This window comes from Protopterus annectens, chromosome 1.part0 (assembly GCF_019279795.1).
Source record: "Protopterus annectens isolate FY-2018-M chromosome 1.part0, PAN1.0, whole genome shotgun sequence".
Classification (NCBI taxonomy): Eukaryota; Metazoa; Chordata; order Ceratodontiformes; family Protopteridae; genus Protopterus; species Protopterus annectens.
The window spans coordinates 156,959,042-156,980,772 of NC_056725.1; the positions used below are offsets into that span (position 1 = coordinate 156,959,042).

Here is a 21,731-nt window from a genome sequence, read left to right on the forward strand (position 1 = left end):
AAAATGTGAGGGGTGTGGATGAATCATGAAGAAGGTCTTCAGCTGTCAGAATTGTAAAGACAGAGAGAAACAGACTGTGTTCAGCAGCATTTTCAGCCATTAAAGTTTGTTTCTGTACAAAACACATCAAACAGCATCATATTTTAGGCCTCCTTTTTAGCATTTAGACTATGCTACAAACCTCACAGCACTGAAGGAGATCAAATTACACAAGTTATCTGAATCCAGCAAACCACGCTTTAATCCTGGAGAAAAACTAATGTAAAGCACAGTTTACTAATTATTTTGTAGCTTAAAATGTAAGCAGTTGCTGTATAAGCAAGAAAAATATTCTCAAGAGTTGAAGCTTTTATACTTACTAGAACAAATACTCTCTTGGTACATAACAATGTGAATGAAGACCGTTTGGCATTTTGCCAAAAACTGAACTTGAAAATGTATATTTTTCCAAGATATTTGGTGGATTACTGAACAGAATGCAATATGGGATCTCCCCAAGCACAGAATTATGGATAGTTTGCCTCCAACATAAAAAGCTGAGCAGTTTGTTGAAGAGCCAGTTGGTCAAGCAGTCTCAAGTAAGTGACCTTCAGCTATATGGTTACTTATAAAAGGGTATAAGCAGTGACATATAAACACAGCAACATGTAAAACTTTAAATATTTTCAGAAACTTTTTTAAAACAATGTTATAAAGTTAATGTGACTTTATTGAATTTTAATTTAGTCTACCAACCTTGTTTTTCCATGAAAGTTGAACAACTGTTGCTGAAGTAAGAGGGGAGTTAAGCAATACAACCTCCAAAAACTCCACTAATTATATACTGTCATTGAGAAATAATAACTGAAGTCACTACTGACAACATTATACAATCCATGCAAGTTTCACAGAAATTACATGTAATCCCTTTCTAATACCACACCATATTTTGTGGTGGTTCTGTACAGTAAATTGCAATGTTTGCTCATTTTAGCACTTCAGCATTTACCACTATGTTCAGTCTGTATGTGATAGGTATCACAGCTTTAAAGTCAGTATTACCTTCAGCCTCTTACAGATGATGGCAGTTCTTTTATTTAAGTCCTCCCAGCGCTGGTTAGCATCATGGACCATTGTCTTCAGGTGGCGACTCACTCCAATTCCCTTTTTCTTCGCTAGCTGACGGTAATGTTTGTTGATGTAATCCAGCTGTGGAACATGTTCTTGCACTTGTTTCTGCAGAATCTATAGGACAATAAGTAAAATGTAAAACAGGAAGAATGCAAAGTTCCTGTAATCATGGCTGAACAGGTAAAAACCACACTCTCCAAATCAAGAACACAGCATCCATGGGACCTGACAACATCCCAGACTCCATTCTACACGAACTACAAAACGAACTGGCACCCCACCTAAGTAACATATTCAATTGTAGCCTCACCTCAGGCTTTCTGCGCACTGAATGGCGCTCAGCAACGGTTATCCCACTTCACAAAGGGGGAGCCACCACGGACCCCGGGAACTACCACTCCATTAGCCTGACGAGTCTGGTCTGCAAGGCCATGGAACGTATCATCATATAACTTGTAAACAAAGACATTGGTAATCGCCAAACTCTGGACCCCACCCAGTTCGGATTTGTAAAAGGCAGATCATGTCTCCTAAACTGGATAGACTTCTTTGAAGCAGTCACCAAAGCCGCAGACAAGGGTAAGGTGGTTCACACAGCCTATCTAGATCTCGCCAAGGCTTTTGACACCATCCCCCACTCTGGAATTATAGATAAACTCACTAAACTAGGTATAAATCCCTATGTCACAAGATGGGTTGACAACTGGCTCACAGACAGAACCCACACTGTGAAAGTAGCAGACTCCAAATCCGACTTCAGACCAGTGACAAGTGGAGTACCACAGGGTTCAGTCCTGGGTCCTCTCCTGTTTAGTATCTACTTCTCTGAAGTACAGGCTAACACAGAAAGACTTTGGCTAACGAAGTTCGCAGATGACTGCAAACTAGGAGCCATAATTGAAACTTCTAACGATGTGGACATCCTACAAAAGGGCCTCACTGAGACAGATGCCTGGTGTCAAAGCCATGGCCTCAAGCTCACTGCTAAAAAGTGCATCGTCATCCCCTTTGGTAAAAACTCTGTACCCATGAACTACCACACAGGCGGTATTCTACTTAACACTGAAAGTGTGATAAGAGACCTTGGGACACAGATGGACAGTAGTCTTTCCTTTGATAATCACATTGCCACAGTAGTCAGGAAATCCTTCTACGTGGCACACCTCATCACAAAAGGTTTCTCATCCAGGAAAAAAGAGGTCATTGTTCCTCTCTTCTCGTCACTCATTAGACCCATTATAGAGTACAAAGCCCCTTTTGGTATGTACCTCACAAGACATCTACAACAACTGGAAAGGCCGCAGAAATACCTCACAAAGGAGATTACTGGCCTCAAACAGATGCCCTATGCAGACAGTCTCAAAAAACTCCAGCTTTACTCTGTTGCATATCACCTACTCTCTGCCTAACTACACAGCTATGTTAAAACCAGAGCTGTTGGACATGCTCCACTTAAAGAAATCCCAATTCCTCCGAGCTACACACTCTAGGGACCTAAACCTTGTCACCACAATAAACAGAACATGCTGTAGGGATAGATTCCTGTCCCAGAGACTTCCCATACTCTGGAACAAACTACCTATCTATATAAAACAAAGCTCCTCATTAGCACACTCCAAGAAAAATCTTGATGATTGGATGGGAAATAGGAAATACACCCCGGGGATCACATTTGCGGCTCTGCTCGACATGGGCACAGGAAAATAATTTTCTTCGGTGGCGAAAGCCAGGATAACTTTTTTGGCTATGCTTATATAGGCCCTAGGGCCAATAGCCTAGTACCTACCTATGAACCTATAAGACGTATGTCCGCAATCAAGGTACAATTCTCTTGGTTGTTCTTTACCAATACTCATTTTCTTTGAAAAAATCTATTTATAAATGGATGATTACAAAAACTACATTTAGGAAGTTTCTGAGTTAACTGGGATGTTGTTTCATACTCCTAAAACAAATAAGATACATAAATACTTACTGTAAAGAAGTGCAGAACAAGCTATTCAGAACAGCATGCTGAACTGCCTCATACTGCTATTAAACCCACAGGGTATTTCTGTGAAGCTGTTACCATTAAGTATAACCTTATCAAAATATCTTCTACCAGAGATTTTAATATAATGGTATTTGGTTTTAATATTCTCCTTCTGTTGTTCTTTTTATTTATTCATTACAGAGTACAATGTTTTTCTGCATATTAAATGTCTTTGGCATTACAATCAGGTTTACTCTGGATTGTTAATATTATAACTAAACAGAGAGATTTAATGCAACATAAATAACATACCATAACTGTATCAGCTAGAACAAGCAATGTGATGTGTAACTTGTAGTTACTCTCCTATTTAGCATTCTAAAGTTGAAAAGAAACAGAGAGGGGATGGTGGTAAAGGGTTTGGAGAAGGACAGATATGGGTGATGGTATTGCACTGCACATGGCAGTTTCATTTGAGATCTCCACTAACCAATGGACTAATCTCATTCTCTTTAACTGTATACAAGGTGGTATGTCAAGTCCATCCATTCCTAAACTACTCTGCTACAAATATGAATATCAGTCTGCCATTTCCCCTTGACAGCCAAGCAGAAATGGGTATGATATTATCTGAAAGTTACTTAATCTGATATTAAATGCTGCGCTGCTTTTTTTCCCTTCATGCTGAATAATTAAGTTACTGACAGCAATCAGCCAGCTGTGCCTATGATTTTTCAGGAACTGTTGGACCAATGGAGACAAGAGCCAAAACAGTTTATATTTACTTCTTTGGTTAGGCCAAAAGTGAAGGTATTGCCTATTCTTTACTGTTACTGTCAAGATAAGACAGAATTAATGCCAAAAGATTAAAGCTTATGAGCAGTGCTAAAATATATATTGCTTCTTGATCACGCATTTCCTCTATCATGCTTGGGTAAATCATAGCCAGTCTAACGGAAATCCAGAAATAACTACCTATCAAAAGCAGAGTCAGACCTCTCAGTTTGTACCCATTTTGGAACAGCATTCCTATTTTCACTCCTGACTACGGAGAGGTGGTACCCTGGAGAAAGTTGGGATGGAGTATCTACTGGTTTAGGTTAGGTGTGTTATCCAAATTTTTCAAGAAGTTTTTTTAGAGATATTGGATGTTACTTCCTGGAAGTAATGTTGAATATTTGCTATTTAATTTTGAAGGAGTTTGGCAATTTGACCCATCAATGGGATGTTAGGATTGGTTATATGTACACCATGAGGGATGTAGCTCAGGTAGATATAAGAAAAATAAAAAGCCAACAGCTCCAAGTCATATCCCAAATTTTATTGTAGCCAAGCGCTTTCGGCTGAACCACCAGCCTTCATCAGACAAAGTACAACACAACTAACACAGTTAATATACACTCTTAATTAACAATTAATGGTAATTAAACCTATTATCATTTCATTAATACTAACACCATTTAAGAACATTTAAATATACAGAATCCTTTTAAAACATTCCAATATTATAAGCTGGTATAATATGATGATGAAGGTCTGATGAAGGTTGGTGGCTCAGCCAAAAGGGCTTACCTACAATAAAATTTGGGACGTGACTTGGAGCAGTTGGCTTTTTATTTATTCCCAGTCTTTTTGTGTGTTTTTGGTATAAGTATGGCTGCTAGCAGCTCCCAAGACAATGTTCCCTTTGTTTCCAGGACAGAATTTGAATTTCTACAACAATCTGTCTCAAATTTAGCTCAATTAATCCAACAATTAACGCAGAATACCATAATGGGTTTCAGTCATGGTATGTCAGACCAACAGAGGATGATGAGCCAAAGGAATAACAACCAGGATAGTCTTTCACCTGGGCAGGATTTTCATACTGCATCAATGGGGAATCCGATACCAACTTCTTCTAATAATTACAACATGGACTGTGTGCCTGATTTGCAACAGTGCTTGAACCAAGTAAGTAATGCTTCGGGACAATATGGTAGGTATACACCCACTTTTGGAAAATCCCTTGATGACTTTCATGATTTAGTATGGCAATATAGAAAGTTAATTCATGAAAACACTTATTTTAAAGAATGCATTAGATGCAAACACATTCCAAAAGGTTTGCGTTATTGGAAATTTCCTACAGGGTTTATAGAAAACAGTGCACTACATGTTGAACTGTTCCAAATGTTTGATAGGCAGGGGTGCGAACTCCTGGAATGTCTGATAAAACATAATACCCAGTGTATGGAAGAACTTAATCAACAAATTTTAGTGTTGGATGATAATATCAAAAGAGATACTGCATTTAATGCTTTCCAACACCAATATTTCAGAATATTTAACCATGTGGACAATTTAAGTAATTGAAAGGAAGAATCGGAAGCTAGAAAGAGATCGTTTGGACTATTAAACAGGAGGACATACCCTAAACCACCACGTAGGCAGTCCAATAATGGCGACAAAGTGTTTGATGGTGTTCCCAATCAAAGGGAAAGCAGTGCTGCAAATGGAAGATTACCGTCTGTTAACCAACAGGATCCCGCTTTAGACGAGGGGAATGTGCGATGTTCAGAGAGGCTCTGCAGCAAGAAAATGAACTTTTCGAATTGTGGGAACGTACAAGGGTCTCCATGCAATTTGAGGAAGCAGTGAATGGGCTCTCAGTTCCGCAACAGCTCCCATCAGAACTGGTAGGTGAATCAACAAATGATGCAACATACCAACTAGTGCCGAATAGCACTAGTGATTTTAAAATGTATAATTATAGTTCCTATCAACGTGACTTTAAGTTGTTGTTGTTGTGTCTTATGGCTTTTCCCGGTTAGGGGTCGCCACAGCGGAACTCCGGTCTGCTAATGATTGGCAGTAGATTTTTACGTGCCAAGTTGCCGGCCCTGACAAACAACCTTCAATGAAGGTACGCCCACTCACCCATGTCTTCACACAGAAGACGCTCTAGCTGAGAATCGAACAGGACTTCTTACTGTGAGGCGACAACCCTACCACAGCACCACCACCGCAGTATCAACTTGACTTTAAGTATGCTTATATATTCAGTAAGGGGCTGACATTTGTTCCTACCAGGATAGCCAAAATCACTGAATTTCTGACTGATTTCAAACTTTATACTAGGAAGTTAAACTTGGCTGTATGCTTTCAAGAAATGGCTGGATTGGAAAATAACTACAGGAAATCAGATAACCACAAGCAGGACAAGGGAACATCAAACTCAAATATGCAAGCAGCAGTCCATCCAGGAATTAAACCAAACGACAAGAAGAAGCAATGGAATAAAATTTATTGCACACAGTCACAAGGATTAAGCGCTTTTGAAAAATTCTTCATCAGAATCATTTTAACACAGTAAAGCACCACATATAAATACCCCACCCTTCAATAGTTGACCAATCAATTCTCTCCTTCAATTAAAAACCCTACATAACATTCTAAAGTCACACTCATTTTTTAAAACATCTTGAACACAAAAATAAAAATAAAAAATAGTCTCACCACAAACACTTTATATATATATATATATATATATATATATATATATATATATATATATAACTTTTTAAAATTGATATATAATCATAACCTAAAAATTATGATATAAAAATAACTCTAAACAATGTACAATTTTAATTTAAGCATGCTAGAGCTACATTGTGATTAAGACCTCAGGTGACAGTGGCATTTAATTTCAGTTGCCAGCTTAATTCTTTGGCCACCAGTTCATCTTCCCAAGCCCCACCCCCCCATAATCCCTCTGAACACAGTCCAATACAAAAAAAAAAAACAAATACATGATTAACATTGCTGTTTGCACCTCTAGCCATAGCAATTTTCACATCGACTTTCCTAACATCAAGTCCATGTTCATATAGGCGTTCTCTGAATTTTCTCTTTGTTTTTCCTATATAAAATTGTTGGTAGTTCAAACATATCCCCACATATGTAACCCCTATAGTATTATAAGTGCAGTGAAATTTAGATCTATAAACCCTATGATTAATCTCAACCCGGTCCCCTTCCAGCAACATCCTGCATTGGGAACAATGCCCACAGTTATAAGTCCCCCATTTTTTACTGGAAGTATTGGGTCCGATATCCACTGTAGGGTGTTCAAAGAAGTTTTTAAGTGTTTTTCCCCCTCCTAAACACAATAGGGGGTCTAACCTCAACTACGTTATGCATTTCTTTGAACAAGGAAAAAATATTCCAATATTTATAAATAATCTCTCTGATGCTATTTGCCTCATTACAATACTGGGTAATAAAGCCCCCCTCCCCAACTCCAGAGGGTTCTTCTTTTTGATTCTTCCAGGTCCAAGTTCACCTTGGCCGGAGTTTAAACTAATAAGGGGCAAAAAATCCCCCTGAATTTTCCTTTCTTTGATATTACTAGCAATTTGCAATACCAACCCAACCAGATAACCTCTACATTGAAACATATTCCCCATTTATTCACACTCTTTAACAAATTGGTTCTACTCTGAAACCATTCGAGCAAGTCAGATAAATTGTCCCTTAATAATCCAACTTTTTGATGTAAAGAGTGATTACTATCAAAATGTTACTATAGCTGGGTTTACAGTATATAGTACTAACCCACCTACTGTTATCCACATCCTTGGAGATGGCAACATCCACATAATTCATAGAATTAAAATCATATTGATGGGTGAATTTCAAAAAGGAAGTAGAGGTATTTAAAAAACTAACAAAACTTTCAATTTCTTCTACTGCTTCATCCCAGACAATAAAAATACCGTCCAAAAACCAGAGGTATGGGCTCCATGGTTTAACCCCAAAATGTGCGAACAAAATGCATCTCCCCATTGCAAAAGAATAATATTTGCAAAGATGGAGGCACAAGCTGCCCCCATTGCAACTCCATTCTTTTGCCTAAAGTACTGCCCATCTAAATACATGAAATTTTTATTTAAGCACCATTTCCATACAACAAAATTAGAACAGTATTATCTAATGCAGTGCATTCATAAAGAAAATCATGGAACCATTCTATCCCCACATCATGGGAAATAACATTATACAATTCTACCACATCAATAGTCAGGAAAACACATTTTTCAGAGAATTTAACCTTCTTAATTTTCATTAAAAAGTCCCAAGAATCTTTGCCTATATACTCAAAAGAATCCAAACAACTTTTAAGTATAAAATCAACATATTTACCCAGGGGGTGTGTTTTAAATTTCCTGGCACTAACAATAGGCCTCATCAGGGGGTTATTTATACACTTATGAATTTTGGGTATCCCAAAAATAATGGATACCACAGGGCATTTCACCTGAAAAAAAACAAAAAAACATCTTGAGTTATCTCCTCTGCATCCAACATATCTTGTATATAAAAATAACTTTTCAAAATTGATATATAATCAAAACCTAAAAAATATGATATAAAAAATAACTCTAAACAATGTACGATTTTAATTTAAGTATGCTAGATAGAGAAACTTTGTCATTAAAACCTGGCGGGACAGTGGCATTTAATTTCAGTTGCCAACTTAATTCTTTGGCCTTCAGTTCATCTTCCCAAGGTAACCCCCTTTAATCCCTCTGAACACAGTCCAATACAAAAAAAAAAACAAATACATGATTAATATTGCTGTTTACATGTCTAGCCATAGCATTTTTCACATCGCCCTTCCTAATAGTCCATGTTCATATAGGTGGTTCTCTGAATTTTCTCTCTGTTTTTCCTATATAAAATTGTTGGCAGTTCAAACATATCCCCACATATATAACCCCTATAATATTACAAGTGCAGTAAAATTTAGATTTATAAACCCTATGATTAATCTCAACCCGGTCCCCTTCCAGCAACTTCCTGCATTGGGAACAATGCCCACACTTATAAGTCCCCCATTTTTTACTGGAAGTATTGGGTCCGATATCCACTGTAGGGTGTTCAAAGAAGTTTTTAAGTATTTTTCCCCTCCTACACACAATAAGGGGGTCTAACCTCAACTACGTTATGCATTTCTTTAAACAAGGAAAAAATATTCCAATATTTGCTCGAATGGTTTCAGAGTGGAACCAATTTGTTACAGAGTATGAAAAAATGGGGAATATGTTTCAATGTAGAGGTTATCCAGTTGGATTGGTATTGCAAATTGCTAGTAATATCAAAGAAAGGAGAATTCAGGGGGATTTTTTGCCCCTTATTAGTTCAAACTCGGATCAAGGTGAATTTGGACCTGGAAGAATCAAAAAGAAGGACCCTCTGGAGTTGGAGGTGGCTTTTATTACCCAGTATTGTAATGAGGCAAATAGCATCACAGAGATTGGAGATGGACTATTTTTTCCCTTGTTCAAAGAAATGCATAAAGTAATTGAGGTTAGACCCCCTATTGTGTTTAGGAGGGGAAAAACACTTAAAAACTTCTTTAAACACCCTACAGTGGATATCGACCCAATACTTCCAGCAAAAAATGGGGGACTTATAAGTATGGGCATTGTTCCCAATGCAGGATGTTGCTGGAAGGGGACCGGTTTGAGATTAATCACAGGGTTTATAGATCTAAATTTCACTGCACTTGTAATACTATAGGTGTTACATATATGTGGGTATATGTTTGAACTGCTAACAATTTTATATAGGAAAAACAAAGAGAAAAATTCAGAGAACACCTATATGAACATTGACATGATATTTGGAAGGGCCATGTGAAAAATGCTATGGCTAGACATGTAAACAGCAATATTAATCATGTATTTGTTTTTTTTTTTGTATTGGACTGTGTTCAGAGGGATTATAGGGGGGAACCTTGGGAAGATGAACTGGAGCCCAAAGAATTAAGTTGGCAACTGAAATGAAATGCCACTGTCCTCCCAGGTCTTAATGACAACGTATCTATATCTAACATGCTTAAATTAAAATCGTACATTGTTTAGAGTTATTTTCATATCATATTTTTTAAGCTATGATTATATATCAATTTTGAAAAGTTATATATATATATATATATATATATATATATATATATATATATATATTTATGAAGTGTTTGTGGTGAGGCTATTTTTTATTTTTATTTTTGTGTTCAAGATGTTTTAAAAATGAGTGTGACTTTAAAATGTTATGTAGAGTTTTTAATTGAAGGAGAGAATTGACTGGTTAAGTATTAAAGGGTGGGGTATTTATATGTGGTGTTTTACTGTGTTAAAATGATTCTGATGAAGATTTTTTCAAAAGTGCTTAATCCTTGTGACTGTGTGCAATAAATTATTTTCCATTGCTTCTTCTTGTCGTTTGGTTTAATTCCTGGTTGGACTGCTGCTTGCATATTTTAGATTGGAAAATAACCCATATAAATTGCCTAGTACATTTATTCCTACTATGCATTCAACATTAAAATTGTCTGAAGAACTTTGTGAACTGGATTTTAGATATTTACTGAAGAAAGTACAGTTGTGTACACTTACCATAAATGTAGATGTTCGATTGTATTCACTGTTGCAGTCATTACATTTGGGTTATCTGCTTGCAGTAGCCCTCAGTCGGCCTGATTAACAAAGTCTTGGGTCCTGCGTCAGTTGCTGTCCCTTCTTCCATGACGTCAGGTCGTCAGGGGTATAAAACATGCAGCCGACACCATTACATCAGTTTTTTCTTGCCCCAGATGTCAGGTGCTCCCCAATGGGAAGCAATTAAATCTATAAATACAAGGATATGCCTCCAACAGAAAAGCAAATACACCAAAAAGCTTTTAGAGCATAGTAAGTGAGAATAGAGGTATAGCCAAAGGAAGAAAAGGGGGCTGGAGGGAGGGTAACCAGGACTGCAACAGTGAATACACTCGAACATCTACATTTATGGTAAGTGTGCACAACTGTACTATGTTCTTCGTGTTTCACTGTTGCAGTCATTACATTTGAGTAGATTCCCAAAGCTAAGGTTGGGAGGAGGAATTTAAATAGAATTAGGACCAGCTATAAGGCCCTGCAAGACTGCAGTGGCATAACCAGCCTTGGATTTAGAGAAAATTGGCAAATGATAATGCTTGGTGAAAGTATGTACAGAACTCCAGGTAGCAACTTCTAAGATGTCCCTAGTAGGGACGCCCCTGAGAAAGGCTGTAGAGGTATATGCAGCCCTGGTTGAATAGGGTCTGATGCCCTGTGGGATAGGTTTTCCATAGTGCTTATAGCAGAAATGAATGCAGTGGCCTATCCATTTTGAAATGGTTTGTTTTGAAATAGCTTTCCCCTCTGTCCCTGCAGCAAATGCCACCAGTAGTTGTTCAGATTTCCTTTGAGGTTTAGTCCTGTCCAAGTAGAATCTAACCTGTCTGTGCACATCTAAAGAGTGCAGTATCCATTCCCCTTTGTTCTGTGGGTTAGGAAAGAAGGTAGGCAAATGAATGGACTGATTAAGAGCCACACTGGATACCACCTTGGGCATGAAAGAGGGACTAGTCTTGAGGGACACCCTGTCCGCATGAAAGATGATGAAAGGTTCCACTGCCATAAGGGCCTGTAATTCAGATACCCTTCTTGCAGAAGTGATAGCCAAAAGGAAAGCGGTTTTCCAGGAAAGAAATTTTAAATCTGCAGTAGCAGCTGGCTCAAAAGGAGGAAGAGTGAGTTTCTCCAAGACAAAGTTAAGATCCCAGGCTGGAGTTGGAGCTCTCCTGGGTGGCCTTAGATTTTTGGCCCCTCTGAGGAACTGCTTGAGCAGTGGGTGAGAGAAGAGGGGAGGCTCTGTGCTATAATGAGCTGAAATGGTTGAGGCATGAATTTTGATGCAGGAAAAAGACAAGCCCTTATGAAGCACCTAAGTCAAGTACTGTAGAATTTGAAGTAAATTGGGCACTGCAGTGTTCATTCCTTGAGATTAGTTCCAAGCACAGAATCTTTTCCATTTTGCAGCACAAGATTTTCTAGTACTAGGCCTCTTTGCTTCTAAAATGATACCCATAACGGATTTACTGAGGGATGGTAAAGGAGAGATTAGGTAATTAGCCAGGCTGCTAGGTTCAGGGTTTGCAGTGAGGGTGTAGAATCATGTTCTCTTGCTGAGACAACAGGGAAGAAGTCTGAGGCAGGTGCCATGGAGCCAAGCGTGACACACTGCGCAAGAGTGGGTACCAGTGTTGGAGAGGCCAGTCTGGTGCAATTAAAATCATCCTTGGCTGGTCTTGTTTGATCTTTAGTAGTACCTTGTAGAGCAGAGGCAGAGGAGGAAAGGCATAAACTGATAGGTTTTTCCAGCTGAAGGATAGAGCATCCACTTTCCAAGCTTGCTTGTGGAGAATCCTTGTGCAAAATTTGTCCAGTTGATGGTTCTTGGGGGAGGCAAACAGGTCTATATCTGGGCTCCCCCATTTGCTTGTCAACAGGTTTCTGCTTAGTCCATCTGCCAGTGTATTTAGTTTTCCTGGCAGGAATTGAGCTTTAGATTCACTTGGTAGCTCAAGGCTGTGTTCCACAATGCCATGGCTAGTCTGCAGAGGGAGTAAGAATGTGTACCCCTCCTGCTTGGTTTATGTACCACACAATAGTGGTGTTGTCCATCCTTACCATTAGTTGTCCTGGAAGAATGTGGTCCTTGAAGGCTGTCAGAGCATTCTGTACAGCTAACATTTTCTTTTGATTTATGTGTAGGTGCATTTGATTTAGGTTCCATTTGCCCTGAATGCACTTCCCTGCCAGGTGAGCCAGCCATGCATAGTCTGATGCGTCTGTTAAGATTTGTTTGGCAGGGGGTAATGTGAATGGTAGTCCCCTGTTTTGGTGGCAGGCCTCTGCCCACCAAAGGAACTCTAGGCATAGATAAGGTATGATAGGAATCCTTGCTTCCAGATCCTGTGAATGTTAACACCATAGGCTTTTGAGATACCATTGTAGTTTCCTCATATGCAGCCTTACATATGGAATTAGAAGAATGCATGAGGCCATGAACCCCAAGGCTTGCAGTATTTGCCTTGCAGATAGCTGGGTCTTTGTGGCCACTTGTATGAAGTAAGTTGTCAAATGGATCCGTTTCTCTGGCGTGAGGAAAGCCATCTGGGAAGTTGTATTCAAGCTTGCTCCCAGGAATATAATTTGTTGACAGGGTACCAGGTGGGATTTCTTTTCGTTTATGGTGAACTCCAGACAAGTCAGTACCCTTTAAACAAAGGCCAGATGATTGAAAAGAATGTCCTTGCTTTCTGCCTGAATTAAAAAATCGTCCAGGTATGGGTATATTTGAATATTTCTTTGCCTGCAAAATGCAATAACTGGAGCTAGGCACTTTGTGAATACCCTGGGCACAGTAGATAAGCCAAAGGGCAGTGCAGAGAACTGATAGTGCATGTAGCCTGCTTTGAAGCACAGGTATCTTCTGCAAGATTCCCTGACTGGGATGTGCAGGTATGCTTCTTTTAAATCTAGTGTTGCCAACCATGCATCCTTGCCTAGCATAGGAAGCAGCTGGTGAAGAGTCAGCATTTTGAATTTTGGAATCACCAGAAAGGTGTTTAGAATAGAAAGGTCCAGGATAGGATGCCATGTATTGCCTTTTCTGAGTACCAGAAAAAGTCTCGAATAGAAACCTTGTCCCTTTTCCTCTTTGGGTACTAAGTGAATAGCCCCCCATGTTTAAGAGAGAAAGTACCTGATTTTGGGCCTCTGCCCATTGCTTTGGGGGTAGATCTGGCCACCCGTTTGGTGTTGGTAATGTGTGGAAATTAAATCTGTATCCTTGGGACACAATATTTAAAACCCATTTGTCCTGGGTATTGAGTTCCCAGTTTTTGGCCTGCAGACCAATCTTTCCACCTAAAGGAGCATTCAGTTGAAAAGTGCTTGGAAGTCTTAAAAACAAGTAATTGAGACAGTTTTCCATAGGGGGGGTCTTACTGCCCCCAGGTTTGGGTGCAGAAACCCCTCACTGCCTAGTCTTGTGTGTCCCTTGGGACTGAAACCTGGGGTTTCTGCTGTGTCTGGGTTTGACTTGAGAAGACCTGGAGGGGATTGGAAAGGACCAATTTTTAGAGGGCTAGTGTCTACTAAATCTAGGAGGCTGAACTTGTAAGAAATCTTTTAACAGTCTGCATAGATTTACCTTTATTTTCCATCTTTTTAAGAACTTCCTCAGCCTTGTTGCCAAACAGGCGGGCCTGATTTAAGGGAGCATCCAACAATTTAGCTTTAACATGATCAGGCAAAGATTGCTCCTTAAGCCAGGCATGCCTTCTGAGCACAGACCCAGTAACAGCAGCCCTGCAAGAGGCCTCTAATGAATCAAATCCACATTGCAAAGTATGTTTTCCAACCTGTTCAGCAGAATGCATTAAATCCTGTAATTCTTTACTTTCAGCACAGTCAGGAATTAACATCATTTTCTGTTTAAGCAATCCAATAACATGTTGTTGATACTTTAACATATGAAACTGGCAGTTTAGACCCTAATGGCCAAGGCTGCAGAAGTATAAACTTTCTTATCTCATCTATCCAATGCCCTGGAGTCTCTATCTGAAGGGGTAGGATTTTTAGCAGTAGAAGCCTTAATGCCTTTGGGTCCCTGCGAAATAGTCTCTGGATCCACAATAGGATTTTTAAAAAGGAACTTGTGAGAATCAGGAACCTTGTAGGAGACAAAGAATCAGGGGCCAAACTAGAATCTGAGAAAGCATCATCAACAATGTCTAGTACTGGAGGTATAGCTAAAGGTCTATGCTGAGGCAGGAGTAAGAAATCCCTAAGCCTCTTTTTTGAATCAGAAAAATCCTGGCTTTCCCAGTGGAAATGCTCCCTTAGAGTATGTAAGTTTTCACCAAAAGAAAAATCCTCTGGATGGGAAGCAGAGGGAATAGAGTCCTCTGCATCAGAATCCTCACAAGTAGATAAGGGCAAATCCAGATAATCAGAAAAACCAGAATCCTGTTCAGAAGATTCATAAACAATTTCAGTCCTAGGTCTTTTAGAAGGGGGAGGTTGGCTTCCCCTGATTAGAGTTATAAGATCTTCAGCCATTCTTATTATTTGTTTTTTAGGCATAGAGGCCTGAGCATGCAGCCTGGGCGTCGGTTTCTTAGGCATGGTTTGAGATTTTGGCCTAAATGAAGGAGGCATCAATTTGATATGCAAGTCCGTAGGCCTGAATGCACCCTCAGAAGCCAGTGCCTGCACAGCGGCTCCGAACCCATCCAAGATAGAGACATCCGTAGGTTCCATGGTTGAACCATCTCAAGGCATACCGGACAACGAATGGGTCTCAGTAGAGGCCTGCAAGTCAGAAGTAATGGTATCAGGGACTGTGAAAGTGCTTCACTGAGTACCGGCGAACTGGCATAGAAGACGTGTCGTCGGCAGCTTTGGACCTCGGCGGCCTGTCTCTGTCTTTATCTTTGCATTTTTTCGGAATCCCAGTAGTCGGAAGGCTAACAATGACATTTCTGGATAATTAAACCAAGAACAGAAATATTTAGAAGCGAAAATATACCAAAGATGGATAGTGTGCTGTTTAAATAAAGCACAAAACCGACAGCAAGGCACATTGTGGTCAGGGCCTAGGCAAGGAATACAGTACGAATGAAAATCTTTGCATTACTTGTGGAAAGCAAATACCTCACAATTATTAACTTTTACTGACATCGGTAAGGAGCAAGAAAAAGTTTCCCCAATGGGGTACTTAGCTTTAGTTGAAGACTTCAGTTCTGAAACTCGAAAATGAAAATTTCAGGAGTCGGCTGACCGTCACTTGTGAACTGCTTCTGCTCCGGGCACCGCACGGCAAGAAAGACTGATGTAATGGCATCAGCTGCATGTTTTATACCCCTGATGACCTGACGTCATGGAAGAAGGGACAGCAACCGCCGCAGGACCCAAGACTTTGTTAATCAGGCCAACTGAGGGTTACTGCAAGCATATAACCCAAATGTAATGACTGCAACAGTGAAACACGAAGAACATCAGGGATGCATATTCTGACTGTAATTTAAATTCAGATCACAGAGTTTTATTAGATACTTTGAAGAATAGGGGAGACTTATATTTTATGGAACCAGATAAGGGGGGTGGTTTGGTGGTAATGAATGTCCTTGACTGTAATCAGCGCATGCTACAATTGTTGTACAAGGACAGCTATCCTGAAGCATCTTTGAATGAATTAAACATTTCTTATGCTGTAATAGACTATTACCTAGAAGATATGCTTACTCAAGGGCAAATTGCCATTGAAGTTCATTCATTCATGTATGTGGAATTTCCTAGGGTGACAACAACCTTTGGAACACCAAAGATACAAAAGGATGTGCAACCCCCCCCCCCCCGCTTCATCCTATTGTGGAAGCTGGTTATTCTAAATGTATTTTATAGCTGAGTATGTGGATATACAATTGAAAAATACACTTTATAATTTAAGTTATTTGTGCTGTGATTCATGGGATTTCCTTTCTAAATGTAACAGTGTGGGGGCAACGTTGACAGATTTGAACAAAATAATGTTTATAACTGTCGATGTGCAAGATTTGTTCACTTGTATCCCACAAGAAGCGGGTATCGAATGGTTCACAGAATTTTTTACTGATATTATTCTGATAGGACAGGATAAAGTGAATTTAATGGCACATTTGTTAGAAATTGCGTTAGGCAATAATTATATATTTTATGATGGCCATTACTTCAAACAAGTAAAAGGTATGGCTATGGAGTCCCCATTGGGTCCCCTTTATACAAATGTGGTGATGGCCATGTGGGAAAATAAATTTTTGTTTGGTTCTGGATATATGTCCCATGGGAGAATGTATACTCATTTCCTTGATGATTTGTTTTTTACATGGAATGGTCCCATGGAACTAGTGTCTGAATTCATTCAATACCTTAATAAGTCCACTGATGTTTTGGAATTTTCGTTTGAAATAGGGGTAGAAAAAATATCATATTTGGATGTATTAATTAGTAAAGATGTAGAGAATGGTTGTTTAAAATTTGTTCTTCTTTTTCTTTTGGCTGTTCCCATTAGGGTCACCACAGTGGATCATCTGTTTCCATTTCTTCCTGTCCTCTGCATCTTGCTCTGTCACACCCACCACCTGCATGTCCTCTCTCACCACATCCATAAACCTTATCTTAGGCCTTCCTCTTTTCCTCTTACCTGGCAACTTCATCCTTTGCATCCTTTTCCCAATATACCCAGCATCCCTACTCAGCACATGTCCAAACCAATGCAATCTCGCCTTTCTGGCTTTGTCTCCAAACCGTCCAACCTGGGCTGACACTCTAATATACTTATTCCTAATCCTGTCTACACTCTTCACACCCAGTGCAAATCTTAACATCTTTAACTCTGCCACATCCAGCTCTGACTCCTGCCTTTTTGTCAATGCCACTGTCTCCAACCCATATAACATAGCTGGTCTCACTACCCTCTTGTAGACCTTCCCTTTCACTCTTACTGGCACTCGTGTGTCACAAATCACTCCTGACACTCTTCTCCACCCACTCCACCCTGCCTGTACTCTCTTCTTCACCTCTCTTCCACACTCACCATTACTCTGAACTGTTGATCCCAAGTACTTAAACTCGTCCACCTTTACCAACTCTACTCCCTGCATCCTCACCATTCCTCTATCCTCCCTCTCATTCACACACATATATTCTTTCGTACTCCTGCTGACCTTCATTCCTCTCCTCTCTAGAGCATAGCTCCACCTCTCCAGGGTCTCCTCCACCTGTTCTCTACTCTCACTACATATCACAATATCATCTGCAAACATCAAAGTCTACAGGGACTCCTGTCTGATCTCGTCTGTCAACCTGTCCATCACCACTGCAAATAAGAAAGAGCTCAGAGTTGATCCTTGATGTAACCCCACCTCCACCTTAAACGCATCTGTCACTCCCACTGCAGAGCTCACTGCTGTCACACTACCCTTGTACATATCCTGTACCATTCTTACATACTTCTCTGCCACTCCCGACTTCCTCATACAATACCACAACTCCTCTCTAGGCACCCTGTCATATGCTTTCTCTAAGTCCACAAAGACACAATGCAACTCCTTCTGACCTTCTCTGTACTTCTCCATCAACACTCTCAGCGCAAACATTGCATCTACTTTAGGGAAAAAAAAACTATTCTACTAAATTCTTACATTTCTCTAGTAACCACCCATTCCATGTTAAAAAGGCAGTTATAAAAGGTCAAATGATACAGGCCGCGAGGATGGTTACTTATGTTGGATGAATTTGAAGATGAATGTAAATTTATAGGTGAAATGTTTTTGAACAGAAATTATCCTAATAAACTAATTGATGCCTTAACTGTGGAAGTAATGAATAAAAGAATAACAGACCAGTATAACCCCCATTACATTATGGTATGGAAATGGGAAACACTACTAGCCAAAGTGGACAGTGAAGATATTTTGCAATCTGGCTTAGGTTTAACCACCACAAATAGTAGTAGTCATGCTAGTTTTGATAAAATTAGTTTTATTACTGTTTTTGCTAATGACAGTAAGTCCACTTTACAGGTTATACAGAACAATTGGGCTCTAATTTCAGGTAATAATGAACTGAGTAATACTTTAGGCACGACACCCAATATTATACACAAAAGAGATAAAAATTTAAAAGATTGGTGTGATTCCTGCTCAGCCCTGACAAATAAAATACAAGGGAAGATGAAAAAATATAATGTGTGTAATCAATGTGTTAATATTACGGAATGTGACAAAATCAGGTTGGGTGGTTTGGATATTAACATATTGGTATATTGCATATTGCAGATATTAACATATCTGGTACATTGCAACACTAAGGGGGTTACATATGCAGCAAAGTGTTTCGACTGTTCTTCCTATTATATAGGAAAAACAGAACCGAAAATTAAGCAACGTATGTATGAACATCTCTATGAGATTAGTACAAAGAAAAACACTAATGCACTTTATACGCATATAGAAAAGAATCAGGATCATAAATGTGGCTTCATAGTATTAGAGTAAGTAAAAGGGGGTCCATGGAAGACCTATCTCGAAAATAGAGAATACTGGTTGCAAACGTTTCTAAATGTTTCAGTAAAACCAGGACTGAATGAGACCATCTCTATAACCAGTGTTTTAAAGTTAAAGTTTTACAATAGATAGGTATATTATACCAACTTAATATTGGAATGTTTTAAAAGGATTCTGTATTTTTAAATGCTCTTAAATAGTGTTAGTTACAACTAAGTGATAATAGGTTTAATTACCAGTAATAGTTAATTAAGAGTGTATATTAACAGTATTAGCTGTGTTGTACTTTATCTGATGAAGGCTGGTGGTTCAGCCGAAAGCGCTTACCTACAATAAGATTTGGGATGTGACTTGGAGCTGTTGGCTTTTTATTTATTCTCAGTCTTTTTCATGTGTTTTTGGTATGAGATATAAGAAAAACCCATAGCACTTACTGAAAATAGTAGAAGTTTTTACTGTGATAATCGAAAAAAGTGCATCTCACAGTACATAAAAACATATTATATTTATGTATTTCTAACAGAGAAAAATAAGTGAACATGCTGCCATAATGTTCCACACTCCATGATACCAAGCATGATGGCAATGTCCTAAAAAGTACAGTTGTGTACACTTACCATAAATGTAGATGTTCGAGTGTATTCAGTATTGCAGTCATCACATTTGGGTTATCCCTGCCAGGGTAGCCCTCAGCCAGCCCAATACCAGAGGCTTAGTATTTCTGCATTGGTTGCTGTTGCTTCAGGACTGACATCAGGTCGTCAGTAGTATAAAGTAAGGCAGCCGATGCCATTACATCAGTTTTTCTTGCCCTGTCAGAAGCCCCCAAGTGGGAGCCAGGTTATGGTGGAAGAACCCCACCAGTAGAAAGTAAATACCAAAAAGTCCATTGTAAGGAGATGGGGGGAGAGGGAAGGAGGGAAACCAGGACTGCAACAGTGAATACACTCGAACATCTACATTTATGGAAAGTGTACACAACTGTACTATGTTCATGTTTCACTCTTGCAGTCATCACATTTGGGTTGATTCCCAAAGCTGAGGAAAAGGGTGGAGACAGTCAAGGAGACAACTGCAGTGGCAAAGCCTGCCCTGGATTTGGAGAAGATAGGCATGTGGTAATGTTCGGTGAAAGTGTGAACAGATGTCCTGGTGGCAGCCTCCAGGATGTCCCTGGTGGAGACTCCTCTGAGGAAAGCTGTAGATGTGGTGGCTGCTCTGGTGGAGTGAGTCCTGACCCCTTGGGGGGAGGCTTTCTGTGTTGCTTGTAACAGAAATGGATGCAGTGTGCTATCCATTCATAAAATGTTTGTTTGGAGATGGCTTTGCCCTCTGCCTCTGCGGCAAAGCTAACCAGCAATTGATCAAACTTTCTGAATTACTTAGTCCTGTATAGATAGAATCTGAGCTGTCTGTGAACATCTAGAGAGTGCAATATCCATTCCCCCTAGTTCTGTGGGTTGGGAAAAAAGGTGGGCAAATGAATGGATTGGTTGAGAGCCACAATGGACACCACTTTGGGCATGAAGGATGGGTTAGTCCTTAGGGAAACCCTGTCAGCATGGAAGATGATGAAAGGCTCCACAGCCATGAGTGCTTGTAGCTCGGAGACCCTTCTGGCTGAAGTGATGGCCAAAAGAAAAGCTGTCTTCCAGGAGAGAAATTTTCACTCTGCTGAAGACGCTGGTTCAAAGGGGGCAGGGTCAGCTTTTCCAACACAAAGTTAAGGTCCTAAGCTGGGGTAGGTAATCTTCTGGGTGGCCTTAAGTTGCTAGCCCCTCTTAGGAATTTGTTTGATCAGAGGGTGTGAGGAAAGGGGCTGCTCAGTGGGGAAATGAGCAGAGATAGAAGAGGCATGAATTTTAATAGAGGAAAAAGAGAGACCACTGTGTAGCAGGTCAGCTAGGTAATCCAGGATGAGAGGGACGGAGGTCTGTGCCATACTGGCTCCCTTAGCCTAAATCCAGGTGCAGAATCTTTTCCATTTGTCAGCATAAGACTTTCTAGTGCTAGGGCATCTGGCCTCAGGTCTTACATCTAGTACCTGTTTACTGAGGTTGGCAGATTGATCAGTGGTTAGGGAATAAGCCAAGCTGCCAAATTGAAGGTCTGCAATTGGGGATGCATGAATTCCCCTTCCCAATGGGTTAGGTGGGTTGGGGTCTGAGCGAGATGCCATGGTGGCAGTGTGGATAGGCTGCACAGCAGTGGCTACCAGTGCTGGCGAGGCCAGTCTGGAGCAATAAGAATTGTCCTTGGTTTTTCCTCCCTTATTTTGTGCAGTACCCTGGCAATGAGAGGTAGTGGTGGAAAGGCATAGACCGATAGCTTGACCCAAGGGAAGGACAGGGCATCCAGTTTCCAAGCCATGTTGTGATGCTCCCTGGTGCAGAACTTGCTGAGCTGATTGTTGGTGTGGGAGGCAAAGAGGTCGACCTTCGGAGTGCCCCATTTCTGAGTTATTAGGGTGAAGGTTCTTTTGTCTAGCTGCCACTCGTGTGGGTGCAGAAGATTTCTGCTTAAGTGGTCTGCCATAGAGTTTAGAGAACCTGGCAGGAATTGTGCCAACAGGTGTAGTTTCATGGTAGAGGCTGTGTGCCAAAGGGTCATGGCTAGCCTGCATAGAGGGTAGGAGTGAGTCCCTCCCTGCTAGTTGATATACCACATCACAGTGGTGTCTGTTTT

At 40.0% G+C, this 21,731-nt stretch overlaps 1 protein-coding gene across 1 annotated transcript in view; it reads right to left on the minus strand.

Moving 5' to 3' along the window:
- The window catches only part of LOC122787645 (nesprin-2-like), a 493,963-nt gene that overhangs the window by 153,777 nt on the left and 318,455 nt on the right, over nt 1–21,731 (minus strand). The window contains exon 5 of the mRNA XM_044054502.1: nt 1,042–1,224. Within this exon, the coding sequence (XP_043910437.1) occupies nt 1,042–1,224 (183 nt within the window). The remainder of the gene's footprint in view (nt 1–1,041; nt 1,225–21,731) is intronic.